Here is a 13,020-nt window from a genome sequence, read left to right as displayed (position 1 = left end):
AATCATTAATTTGGTGACTCTATTTAATATATTTTTAAACAAAATACATCTTATACGAAATGTATTCATATATTTTTTTTTTGGCATCGCTCAAACGTGTGATGCCCTAGATCATTAAACCCCATTGTTTTTCCATAGCACAGCTCTGTCACAAGTCAAAAATCATGTAATTTTTGGTAAATATCAAACACTTTATCTTGCATTATTAGTAAATAATTATTTATGACAACTAATTTGTGTAATATCATAGATACATTAATCCAAATTTTATGACATGAATATGTATACAAAATTGGATATTATACAAAAAAGACCATGCTATATTTTTTCTAATCGATTTATCGATATTACCATAAGACATTTGTGGTTTTATCATAATATGTTATGTAAAAGTGTATGAAATATGATAAAATGAATTTTAGAAAAGATCAATAAAATCTAAGTTTTTCTGGACATCTCATAGATTAATAAAATATCTAGACATTTGTTATTTAGTTAACAAACGTTTTATCGTAGAAGACGTTTAGGTAACCATTTATAAAGTCATCGGATTTTGATAAAAGATCATATTATTTTTATCAACACTTTCTTTGCACTTTTATGAATACACCTGTTATAAAGTACATAGATTATTTCAAAGGTTGATCGATACTATTCAATATCAGATCCATATAAATCGATATTTCCTTTAAAATTAACAAATCTTTAACGAATTACATATTTACCACTTATCGAATGGTAGAAATTTATTATTTCCTTTCTAAATATATAATTTAATTCAAATATATTTTAAAACAATATTTTATTTTTACTATAGGAAACATTGAAATACCATTAAACTCTATTTCAAAGACAATGGAAAAATGATATTATTTTAAAAACACACCAATAATATAATATTTGTTAAAAAAAACACTTTATTTAATAAAAAAAGGGATTATAGTTCATTATTATATATTTTTATCATTTAAATTAAATTATGATATAATTGAATAATAAGATTACTTAATTAAAAAATTCTTGTTTTAATTTAAACACATTACAATTTTTATTTCTTTAATTATTCAATATTCAAAGGATAAGTCAATCGTTTTAAAAATATTTTAATATTAAGTTACTAAATATACAAAATTTTATCATATTAGCCATCCAGAATTTAAAAATATGTATTCTTTTTTTATTGTTAGAATTAAGGAATTTTTTTGTTAAATGTTGGCTATAGTTTCGAAAAACATCCAAAAGATTTTATAGNTTAAGGAATTTTTTTGTTAAATGTTGTCTATAGTTTCGAAAAACATCCAAAAGATTTTATAGCCTTTGATAAACTAAATTCCTCAAAAGCAATATTTACAAAATATGTTTAGGTTATTTTACACATAGCATTTAACTATACGCATTGAAAATAGTGTTATGCGTTTTATTACTTTAAAATATTAAACTTTTTTCAGTAATGTATTTAGTATTTTATATACATCTAATTACTTTAAATAAGAAATTTAAATTAAAAACAGGTATAAGAGAATATTTTGAGAGTTAAAAATCTTTGAATTCATTTAACATACTGTTCCCAGAGAGCCTACGTATCGTACTGATCAGACCATCGAAAGTGCTTAGAGCTTTTGACAGAGGTTGAAGTCAGTCGAAAATTACAGAAACCAAAGATAACAGTTATTGAGCCTATACTAGACAATGTAATAGACATTTAATGGCGTTCAGAGCATAAAAAATAGTTATATAAAGTGGAGTGTGGAGTGTATAGTGTACACAATTTAATATCTGCCAACATGTTCGTCGAAGTTGCATTTATGACATAGAAGATCACACAACGAACATAAACAGGGAAAACACTTTTGCAACGAATTGATAATGCTCCGACACTTATATACTCTGAATATTTGGAACCCCGAATATCTGACACTAAAGATTACCGGATATTGAAGCCTACCTACCCTCTCGTTCTTTTTTTTTTATATCATAGTATCACAAAAGTGTACTGTAACATATGTTATAATATCCAAGTATGTGAATTTAGAAACAATATCAGTTCGTGGCAATCCCCGTAACCCACTCAAACATATCACAAAGTAAATTATATTTTATAAGTTTTAAAATATTTTTATTAAATTTTAAAATATATATATATAGGTGTCAGGATTTCTGGAACATCTTCTAAGATAAGTTGAAAAAGGTCTACTTTCTCTACGCGTATTTAAAGTTTTGATATCTTCTGTACAAGGGTAATTAGTCTGATTTAAAAAAAAGTGTGACTCATAGATGGAACTTGTATAAAATATTTACAAAAAAAAATTGTATAGATCCAAACATTTTTCAGAAAGTCCTATCAATGTAAAGTAAAATACATAAAATAATGAATTCAAAATTTTAACACGAAAACAGTATACTTTTGCATACGGTAGCCATCTTCACCACGAAGATAAGTCCAAAAAAAAGAAATACATAGTAAAATTAATAAATTCTTAGTTTTTAATCGAAGCTAAAAGTGAATGTTCTACGTTTTAACTAGAAAAAAACATAGAGTGCAGTTCTAAAAGAACTAAAAAAGACAAAAGAAAGTCAATACCACCAAATTTGTGGTATAAACTTTAATTTAATTTAAGTTTATAAAGGATCAATTTTGATATTGTTCAGTGTATTTGTTTTAGTAGAGAATAGTCTTAAAACTTTGATATTATTATTGAAAAAGAATAGTGATTTGCGTTATCTTATTATTTTTAAAGATTAGTACAAAGAAATCATTAATGTAATTGTTTTTCAGATATTAGAAGAAGCATAATATGCTTTTTCTATATAGAATGTTCAGTAAGTAAGGAAACGGGTTTCTATTGTTTTCATTGTACGTAATAACTGACATGTTGTCTTTATTACTGAACACTCTGTATAATACAATTTATTATATTATAATAAACGACAAGTATAAGAGTATATTGATACTAAATTTATATGTAAATTAACAAACACATCCACGTTTTTATAGTAAAATTGCAAGATTATTTGTAAAAAATTGTCGAGTTACTATTATGTGTCTATAATGATGTGACAATTTAACGCGCATTTAACCTGATTAAAAGAGCAGAAGACATAAAGCCCTAAAAAAACCATGTAAGTACTTATTCACTTAAAAACTCTAAAATAAGCTCATAGTATTAATTTATATATAAAAATTATGTGCTGTGTGCATCTTTTCATTTAAATATTAGTATTAAATTGTGAAAACTTAACTTGTAATTGTCTACCGAATAGTCTATGCTGACGCAGGTTATGAAAAGAAAAATTGTTTAAATAGTTTATTTTTAAATAAATATGACTACCCAGAACAGTGTATAAAATAAATACGAATATAACTAATCACGCGGTGGAAATAATTAAAGCGATAAGTACCAAAATATAAAATTACAGATTTAGATTTATAGTTACATGAAAACAATTTTTTTTCAATTGTTCGATTGTTTGAGTAAAAAAACTCCAAATGTTAGATTTTTCCTACTGATTAATAATTGACAAACAATAACTATAAATTGTTTAACTTCACTTTTTAAAAAACAAGAGTGTAGACTACTAATACTTAAAATAACTTATCATGTACAATATAACGTTTAGATAATCAAATTTAGTCTTTGAAATTGATACTACTAGTATCATCACTTATATATAATTAACGCAAATATTCATTTCATATGACTGTTAATTAGATTTCAGTATTATTACCTGTTAGAACGAACAAATTACTAACAGCAGGTACAATGTGAATAGAATGTAATAATAAAAAGTATAAACTTTACTTGTTAAAACTTAAATCAATAACCGTGATAATATTAACACAAATGTAAGTAGGTCACAAATAGTATAATCATCACTTAATTGAATTTATTGTAAAAATGGTTAAATAATAATATTAATCAGAGAAGTATAAAGATTTGGTTGTAGGAAGAATGTATTTCATTGCTCTATAGTGTAAGGCTATTTTTATTATCCTTTGAAAGTTCCATAATCAATGACATAAATAGGGAAGTTCTTGGGGCATTCATCCTTAACAAAAATTCTTTAATCTCCCATCTCTCCTAATGGTTTTTGTTTAATTAAGATGTAATTTTTAATACGTATTATTGAATTATCAAAAATTTTTATTCTTGTTTCAACATTGTGTCTAAAATATTTTTCATGTAAAATATAAAATAATCAAAATTCAATATCGCTATTAAATATAATACTTAGTTACTATTGTGCATGAAAGTTCATTCAAGAAGCTAATTTTTCTCATTTTTAGGTGCCTGTACAAATATAATCTATATTTAAGAACGGCCATTTAACCTCACTTATATAATTATGTCGCATTGATGGCCAGACATAGATACATGAGACAATAAAGTTGTATTCATATTTGAAGCGAAAGGGTGCAATTTATAAAACAAGGCTCCTTTCTTGAAAAATATCAAGTGAGCTTAAAAGAAGTTTAAAAACGCCATGCAAAAACTACGAAGTACTCAAAAAGTATAAATCAAAAAGTCTCAACGTAATGAATTCCTGCTAAGTTTAACAATGACAAAGCTTCCTTTTTTAGCTTCAATACAAAGATGAGAAGGTATTAATTTTACTACAATGTGTTGTTCTTAAATTTGTTACCAACTTCTCTCAGCATTCACCAAACCGATTTCTTTCAACGATACGTCATAAGATCACAAATCATATCTAGTCCAAGACATACCCTAAAAAACTGAAAAAATTTACCTCGTGCTCCGTAAATGGGGGACTTCTGTGTGCAATTGGCCGACAAATTTGAACGATAAATGCCATATTTGTATAAAAAAATCACCTACTATCGTGATGTTATATTTGTACTTAAAACTACTATAACTTATTGAATAATAAAAAAATCAAAATTATTTATTTTTATATTGAAAACTTATGTATTTTTTCAAACTTTGATCCTTAATTTGCCCACAGGGGGATTCCAAATAGAAATTTTTCAACTTATGTTATGAAAACATTCCGGAAACACTGCATCCCTAAAATATATGGTAAATTAAAGCTTATATTACGTACTATAAATTTAAAAAAAGCAATTTGTCCAGACGATTTATCTACTACTTGCAAATGGCCACCGTAGTTAAAAAACTTGCTATTTTTGTGTTAAATTTTTTTTTTATTTATTTATTTTAAAATACCTATACAAAGGTTTGTTGTAGTAAGAATTCCATCAATTTTTATAAAATTTACAAAAATTTAACTTAGATTAAATATAAATTTAAACTTATTTTACCTTCACAAAAGTAAGAAAAGCTACTTTGAATTTTTGAATTTGTTTAAACGTTTTTTTTTATCTACTTCTTTAAGTTAATAAAATAAATACGATTATTTCGCAATAAAATCGAAAAAATATTATATTTTAAAGTATGTAAATTTATTATTAGTGAAATAAACACACTGTTAATAAAAATTGAACACGCATAAAAAATGTGTGACGTGTATATTTTACATTACATAGTACGCCATCACATAATCAACTTGTTAATTTTGAAATTGGAAGAAAATATATTATTTTTTAATTAAACTTAATTGCATGCTATATGTATTATTAAGTAATAACTGTATTTTTCAATAATTATGTATTAAATCACTTAATTATAATGATTTATAACATCTTTATATTTATCTTGGTAGTCAAGGCAACGAATGGACAAGATGAATGCAACAAAGAGATTGCAATTAAATTTTTAAATTCATTTCTAAAATCGAGCAACTGGAATCCTTTGAAGAACTTCGTGCATGACTATACAAACAAAAGTGATATGCCTCATATGTTAGTATACGATCTATTAATTGATGAAGGTGATAATTTAAACATCGTCGATATAAATAATGTTGATCAAAAAATATATGATACAATATTGCTTATTAATAACGAGTACGCCATAAAATTTGCATGGATCGTTGATCACATAAAACAAATGATTGGTGAATGTAAACATATCAAATATGTTATGAAGAAAGATTCATCTCATTGTGTGGATATATTGATATCAAGTGTTAAAAAAGTCGAACCAATTATAAACAAATTTATCAATGCAATAAATATCCTAATGAATTTGACAAATATCAATACCAATCCGTTTATTTTAGAAGAATTAATAAAATTTGTTAGATTGGTAGAGAAAGTAAAAAATGTAAATAAAGATGTATATTTAAACACGATTTATGATGAAGCCTCAATCTACTTTTTTGAAAATTGTGAACTGAATATGATAATCAATAATTATAAACTTATTGACTATATTTCGTTGGATAACGATTATCACTATTATAAATATTATTTAAGAAATAAAAATAAAACTGAAGAAACGTTTTCATATTCCAAATTTTTAGAAGAACTCTTAGGAAAAGGTATTCAGAATATGACTAAAAGTTTGTATACAAATCTGGGTTTTTTTTATGACGTAGACGAAAATAAAACTTCTAATATTCACTTTAATAGTTAAAAGAGAAAAAAATCTAATTTTGTTTTAACTGTATTTAATTTTTAAATAACTTTGTCTCTAATTTACTACTTTTAATATGTATTTACCATAAAAAATAAAACAAATTCAAGAATTATGTTTCTTTATCTTTAGTTAGTTTTAGCTTCGATGCAAAGCTGAAAAGGTATTAATTTTACTATCGAGTGTTTTTTTTTTTGTATCTGTTATCACTTTTTTTCTGCTGTCGCGAACCAATTTCTTTCTACGATATCTTAAGCCGGGTTCCCACTACTCGTATATTTGCCGAACATTCACTATTTGTCTTTATTTGTCAAGCAGTGGGAACGGTGCACTTGTACGAGTGTTCGGCGTTCGTTCATCGGCATTCGTTATTCGTCATCTTCCCGATGGATGTCGGTATTTGTGACACGAATCAAAGGGATTATAAATATTTGTCCAAATACGCGATGAGTGGGAACGGTCTACTCGGCTATGTTTTTTATTTTGACGAATATTCGATCAAAATCAATACTTAATTTATTTATATAAATTGTTTTAGTTAATTGATATAACTATTTGTTTTAATTAGTTAATTAAATAAATTTTCAATTTTATTATATTATTATACAGAGTGATTTTTTTACCGCTAGTCAATCAAGTACCTTTAAAATAATAAGTTTTCTAAAAATATATTTTTTTTAATTTTGTTAGTTACAAATGTAAATGTTTTTATATACTTGTTACGAGAGGAATTGTTATGNTACACTTGTCGCAAGAAAACATTTTTAAGACGTTTAACTGTAACACTATTAATTTTACTCGAGTAATAATCCGTCTTTTAGGCGACAATATTCATTAAATGTAATAAAATCAATTATAAACTCTGCGAATCACAAAACATATATCCCCGTAAACTAACATTTTCTTTCACCACTTAAACATTTTTAACTTATAATTACTTATTAATTACAATTTATTAAGTAATTTCTAAAAAGTATTCATTTTTTCATAGCCCCTCTTCTTATGTACTCTCCATACTTGTGATATCTACTGTCATGAGAGAGTCCTCCACTCTTAACCTTTCATGGGAAGGGGGCCCTATGTCGTTCATCATATCCCCCCGGCCGTTTACACCGCCCGTCCACCTAGGACAGGGTAAACCCACAACATGTGGGTTAGGAGGGTATCCAGCTCATATATTAATGTTCTACTCATCTCCTTCTACAATCGTAGAAAATCCCTTGTCAGCCGAAACTTCACATAGTGATATGGGCCCATATTTCAATGCGGGCGTTTAAAAAAATTTGTAATATAATAATAATTATCAATTATATACTAAATTATGCATTAAATAAAAGTCGTACAGTATTTATTTTAATTTAAAATTAAAAATATATTTAAAACTAAAAGTTATAAAAATATATTCAAGTCAAAAGCCATAAAAATTACGAAAAAATCGCGGATACGTATTTAGGGAACAATGTTAAACACATACATGGTTTTTTTAGCGTTAATAATGGTAACATTTGTAATTTTATATTAGTAATTTTTATGGCTTTTAAGTTAAAAATTTTTTTAGTTTTAAATTAATATTTTTTAATTTTAAATAATAGTAGCTACAAGTGATCAATTTTTATTATGTATTTATTTTAATATATTTTATTAAGTTGTTTAATGATGTATTTGTTAATAACTTAATAATTTTGTTTAAATTATATATTTTTTTGCAAATTCAATTGAAATAAATTTTCATAATACCTTTATTTCATATCTTAGTTCATCAATTAATGCAGAACACGTTTCATGTACACATCTTGATACAGTTTGTGTTGAAACTTTAAATAGATATGACAAGCTTTTAAAACTATCTCCAGTAGCCAAAAAACGTAGCGTCATAGCTAATCTTTCTTGTGTTGGTATACATTTTCTCAACACCGTGTCTTGTCTGGATATATAAGGTCCTACTTTACCTAACAAATATTCAAAATCCGTAGATGACATACGGCAAAAATTTTCAAATTTTCCACTAGGCTCCATCCGGAGATCTGCTAACATATCAGAGCCATCATACCTGATAAAATTTATATTATAATTATATACAGAGGTACATCCGGGATTTTTTTTTATGTTAAACATTTTAGTGTTACCACTTTTATGTTAAACGATATTATGAAAATATTACCTCTAGGAATATTTTGATAATACTAATACTTAGTTTAGAACTGCAAAAACCCGAAAAATAAAGTCTGTAAAACTACTAAATAATTGTGTTACACCTTACCCGGGTTACGGGATAAAATACAAAAAAAACATGATATAATTTTTTTTTTTAATTTTGTGATTAAACTAAGAGTTTAAAATGTATGACATGAGAGAAGACAACATTATTTATTTGTTGTTATAAAAACATTTTATGAGAAATAATTATTTTACGAGATATTGCTACAAATATAAGAAGTGTTACACTTGAACCCGTTCTCCACTGTGTGCATGGAGAACCCCAAAATTATAAATCTGGCTATTTGTTGAAATTTAAATATTCAAGTATAAATATAAATTTATATGTAAATAGTAAAATAATTAAGATTTCATATTAATTTTATTTTGAATTATTCTTAAATATTATTACATCTCTCTCTCCGGCGACAGAATAACCACCCGTCCCGAAGTATCAATGGTTAAGAAACCTCCTCCTTTGGGGGAGGCCACTGCGGTCATTAATGGGCTGATAAAGCGGTAAAAAAAACATAAAAAATTGTATATTTTGAACACAAATAAACATACCTTGCTCGACTTTTGTTGTATGATACCATCCACCATCTCCTTTTTTTGGGTATTTTTTTTTCTTCTTGTTCTTTTTTAATTTCAACTAATTCTATATATGTTTTATTTAATAATAAAAATGCTTCGAGAGCTGCTATTTTTTTTCGTTTATCCATATATTTTTATAAATAAATTAATACACTATAATAATTAAAAAAAGTTTTAAAGTTAAAATTTTAAGTTAAAAAACACAACCACAATATACATTACAATATTCTCCACTGATTGTCAACACTTAACTCAACATGGAAAATACAAAATAATTTTACAAATAGACGGGTAATCGGAACGGCAATATTTGTCTACTTGTGCTAGTAGACGAACATTCAGTGATCTTTGTATATTCGACGAGTATACGAGTAGTCGGAACAGTAATATTTGCGTACTTGTACGAGTAGACGAATATTCAGTATTCGTCCTATATTCGGCAAATAGACGAGTAATGGGAACCCAGCTTTATAAGATCACAAATCGTATTTAGTCGAAGAAATTTTTTCTTAAGAATTGAAAAATTTCCATTGTTTTCCGTAAATGGTGGAAATCTTTAAAAAATTATAAATTTAAAATTCGTAACTTTTCGATATTTTAAACCTATTATTTACGAACGAATCAATATTATTATTTACTACCAACATTAATGTTATATGATCAATATAAATGTTTACATTTTTATTACCAAATATATGATAATAAAACTTTAGCTTTGATGCGAAGCTGAGAAGTTATTAATTTTACTATGATGTGTATTTTTTTTTACGCCTGTTACCACTTTTTCTCAGCACTTACCGAACCGATTTCTTTAAAATTGTCATGAAAAATGCTTAATTTTTTTTGAAAAAAAAATTATTGTTCTTCAATAAACCGAGAAAACCTGTAACCCTTTAAAAATGTTATAAATTCTCGATTCAGAACTCTAATAAATACTCCATATCGATAATCAAATTAAAGTAGTAATAATTAATTATAGTGTTGTATTATCATTTAAGCATTTTTTGGACTCGTTGAATAAGCTAAATAGTTTATCAAACAATTATGGTAGTATTCGTATGTATCTTTCTTGCATACAAATAATATAGCAAATAATTATATAAAATAATATCTTCAATACGAAGCTGAGATAGTATTAATTTTGCTGTTTTTTTGTGTGTCTGTTACCACTTTTTCTCAGCTCTCACCGAACCGATTTCTTTCATCAATACGTTAAAATATCATAAATCGTATCTATTCAAAGACATTACCCTCACAAATAGAGAGAATTTCCCTCATTCCCCGTAAAAGGGACAAATCTCCAAAAATATTAACAAATTTAACTTTTAACGTAATTATTTGAAATTTTTTTTACTTAAAACTCTACTTAAAAATGACCAAATCAATATAATTTTTTTTATATATAAATGCACGATGTCTGTATCTACCTTTTGGTATATTGTTTTTAAAATCTGACCTTTTACCTGCCCACAGGGGAGATTCAAAATGACAACTTTTTCAACTGAACCTTTGAAAGTGCTCATAACTGTAGTTAAAAAACTTGCTATTTTTGTGTTTAATTTTTTTTTTATTTATTTATTTTAAAATACCTGTACAAGGGTTTGTTATAGTAATGATTCCATCAATTTTTATAAAATTTACATTGATTTAACATAGATTAAATATAAATTTAAACTTATTTTACCCCCTCAAAAGTAAGAAAAGCTACTTTAAATTTTTGAATTTGTTTAAATGGTTTTTTTTATCTACTTATTTATATCCATCACAATATAAATAATTACAATAAATAGTATAGTATAATATACAGCCATATAAGCTCGGGATACCAATTACAAACCCCGCTAGCCAAAATAACTTTTTTCTTTTTGTTTCTTAAGTCTTTTTTGAGGTGGAAAAAAAATTCAAAATGAATAGTAATAAATAATATTCAATCAAATTTCCCTCGTTCCCCGTAAATGGGAGAAATCTCCAAAAAAGTTACAAATTTAAAAATAGGTAATTTTCGACTTTTTTTATTGTTTTATTACTTAAAACTGCCATAACATATTTAAAAACCACCAAATCAACATAACTTTTACGCGAGGTACTTACCTATAATTTTGTGTATTTTTTTTATAAATCTGACACTTTACCTGCCCACAGGGGGATTCAAATTAATACCTTTTTCGCAAAAAATTAACTTTTAGACGTATATACAAATCGTAATCGTAACAAATACGACATTTTCGAAATAAAATCGAAAAAAACATTATATTTCAAGGTGGGTAAATTTATTATAAGCGAAAATAACACACTGTTAATAACAATTGAACACGCATAAAAAATTTGTGACGTGTTTATTTTACATTACGTAGTACGCCATCACATAATCAACTAGTTAATTTTGAAATTGGAAGAAAATATAATATTTTTTAATTAAACTTAATTGCATGCTATATGTATTTTTAAGTAATAACTGTATTTTTCAATAATTATGTATTAAATCACTTAATTATAATGATTTATAACATCTTTATATTTATCTTGGTAGTCAACGTAACAAATGGACAAGATGAATACGACATAGTGTATGCAATTAAATTTTTAAATTCATTTCTAAAATCGAGCAACTGGGAGCTTACTAAGAACTTCGTGCATGACTATACAAAAAATGATAAGGATGATTTGATAGCATGGGATCTATTAATTGATGAAGGTGATAATTTAAACATCGTCGATATAAATAATGTTGATCAAAAAATATATGATACAATATTGCTTATTAATAACGAGTACGCCATAAATTTTGCATGGATCGTTGATCACATAAAACAAATGATTTTTGAATGTAGACATATCGAATATGTTACAAATAAAGATTCATCTCATTGTGTGGAGATATTGATATCAAGTGTTCAGAAAGCCGAACAAATTATAAAAAAATTTATCAATGCAATAAATATCCTAAAGAATTTGTTAAATATCAACACCAATCCGTTTATTTTAGAAGAATTAATAAAATTTGTTATATTGGTAGAGAAAGTAAAAAATGTAAATAAAGATGTTTATTTAAACTCGATTTATAATGAAGCCTCTATCTTCTTTATTGAAAATTGTGAACTGAATAAGATAATCAAAAATTATAAACTTATTGACTATATTGCGTTGCATAACTGTAGACTTACTTATAATTATTATTTAAGAAATAAAAATAAAACTGAAGAAACGTTTTCATATTCCGAATTTTTAGAAAAACTCTTAGGAAAAGGTATTCAGGATATGGATGAAAAATTGTATACAATAATGGTTTTCTTTTTAAACACAAAATACGATTTCTAATATTCACTGTAATAGTTAAAAAAGAAAAAAAAACTTAATTTTGTTTTAACTGTGTTTAATTGTTAAATAACTTTGTCTCTATTATACATAAATAAATGAAACAAATCCATCAATTATGTCTTTATCTATAGTTATTCTAGCTTTGATGCGAAGCTGAGAAGGTATTAATTTTACTATCATATGTTTTTTTTTTCGTATCTCTTACCNCTATCATATGTTTTTTTTTTCGTATCTCTTACCACTTTTTCTCAGCTCTCTCTGGACCGATTTCTTTCAACGATACGTCAAAAGATCACAAATCAAATCAAGTCGAAGACGTTTTCCTTACAAATTGAACAAATTTCCCTCGTTCCCCGTAAATTGGAGAAATCCCCCAAAAAATTATAAATTTAAAAATCGTAACTTTTTGAGTCTTTCA

At 25.7% G+C, this 13,020-nt stretch overlaps 2 protein-coding genes across 6 annotated transcripts in view; one reads left to right on the top strand and one right to left on the bottom strand.

The window, feature by feature from the left end:
* Positions 1–13,020, top strand: part of LOC126907944 (uncharacterized) — a 67,677-nt gene that overhangs the window by 39,559 nt on the left and 15,098 nt on the right. The gene's annotated exons all lie outside the window — the stretch shown is intronic.
* On the bottom strand, positions 8,210–9,735 carry LOC126907966 (uncharacterized). Its single transcript, XM_050689721.1, has 2 exons — positions 9,258–9,735; positions 8,210–8,544 (listed from the first exon to the last, which is right to left on the bottom strand). The coding sequence occupies exons 1-2, from the start codon at positions 9,410–9,412 to the stop codon at positions 8,223–8,225; spliced, it is 477 nt and encodes a 158-aa protein (XP_050545678.1). The 5' UTR covers positions 9,413–9,735; the 3' UTR covers positions 8,210–8,222.

The sequence above is a fragment of the Daktulosphaira vitifoliae genome, unplaced genomic scaffold, assembly GCF_025091365.1.
Source record: "Daktulosphaira vitifoliae isolate Bord-2020 unplaced genomic scaffold, ASM2509136v1 Scaffold_5, whole genome shotgun sequence".
Taxonomy (NCBI): domain Eukaryota; kingdom Metazoa; phylum Arthropoda; class Insecta; order Hemiptera; family Phylloxeridae; genus Daktulosphaira; species Daktulosphaira vitifoliae.
This window is presented reverse-complemented; position numbering and strand designations above follow the sequence as displayed.

Coding starts and splice junctions, on each gene's coding strand:
- LOC126907966 (XM_050689721.1), bottom strand. CDS start 9,412: ATGGATAAACGAAAAAAAATAGCAGCTCTCGAAGCATTTTTATTATTA. Junction 8,545..9,257: donor TACAACAAAAGTCGAGCAAG/GTATGTTTATTT, acceptor AAATTTTATCAG/GTATGATGGCTCTGATATGT.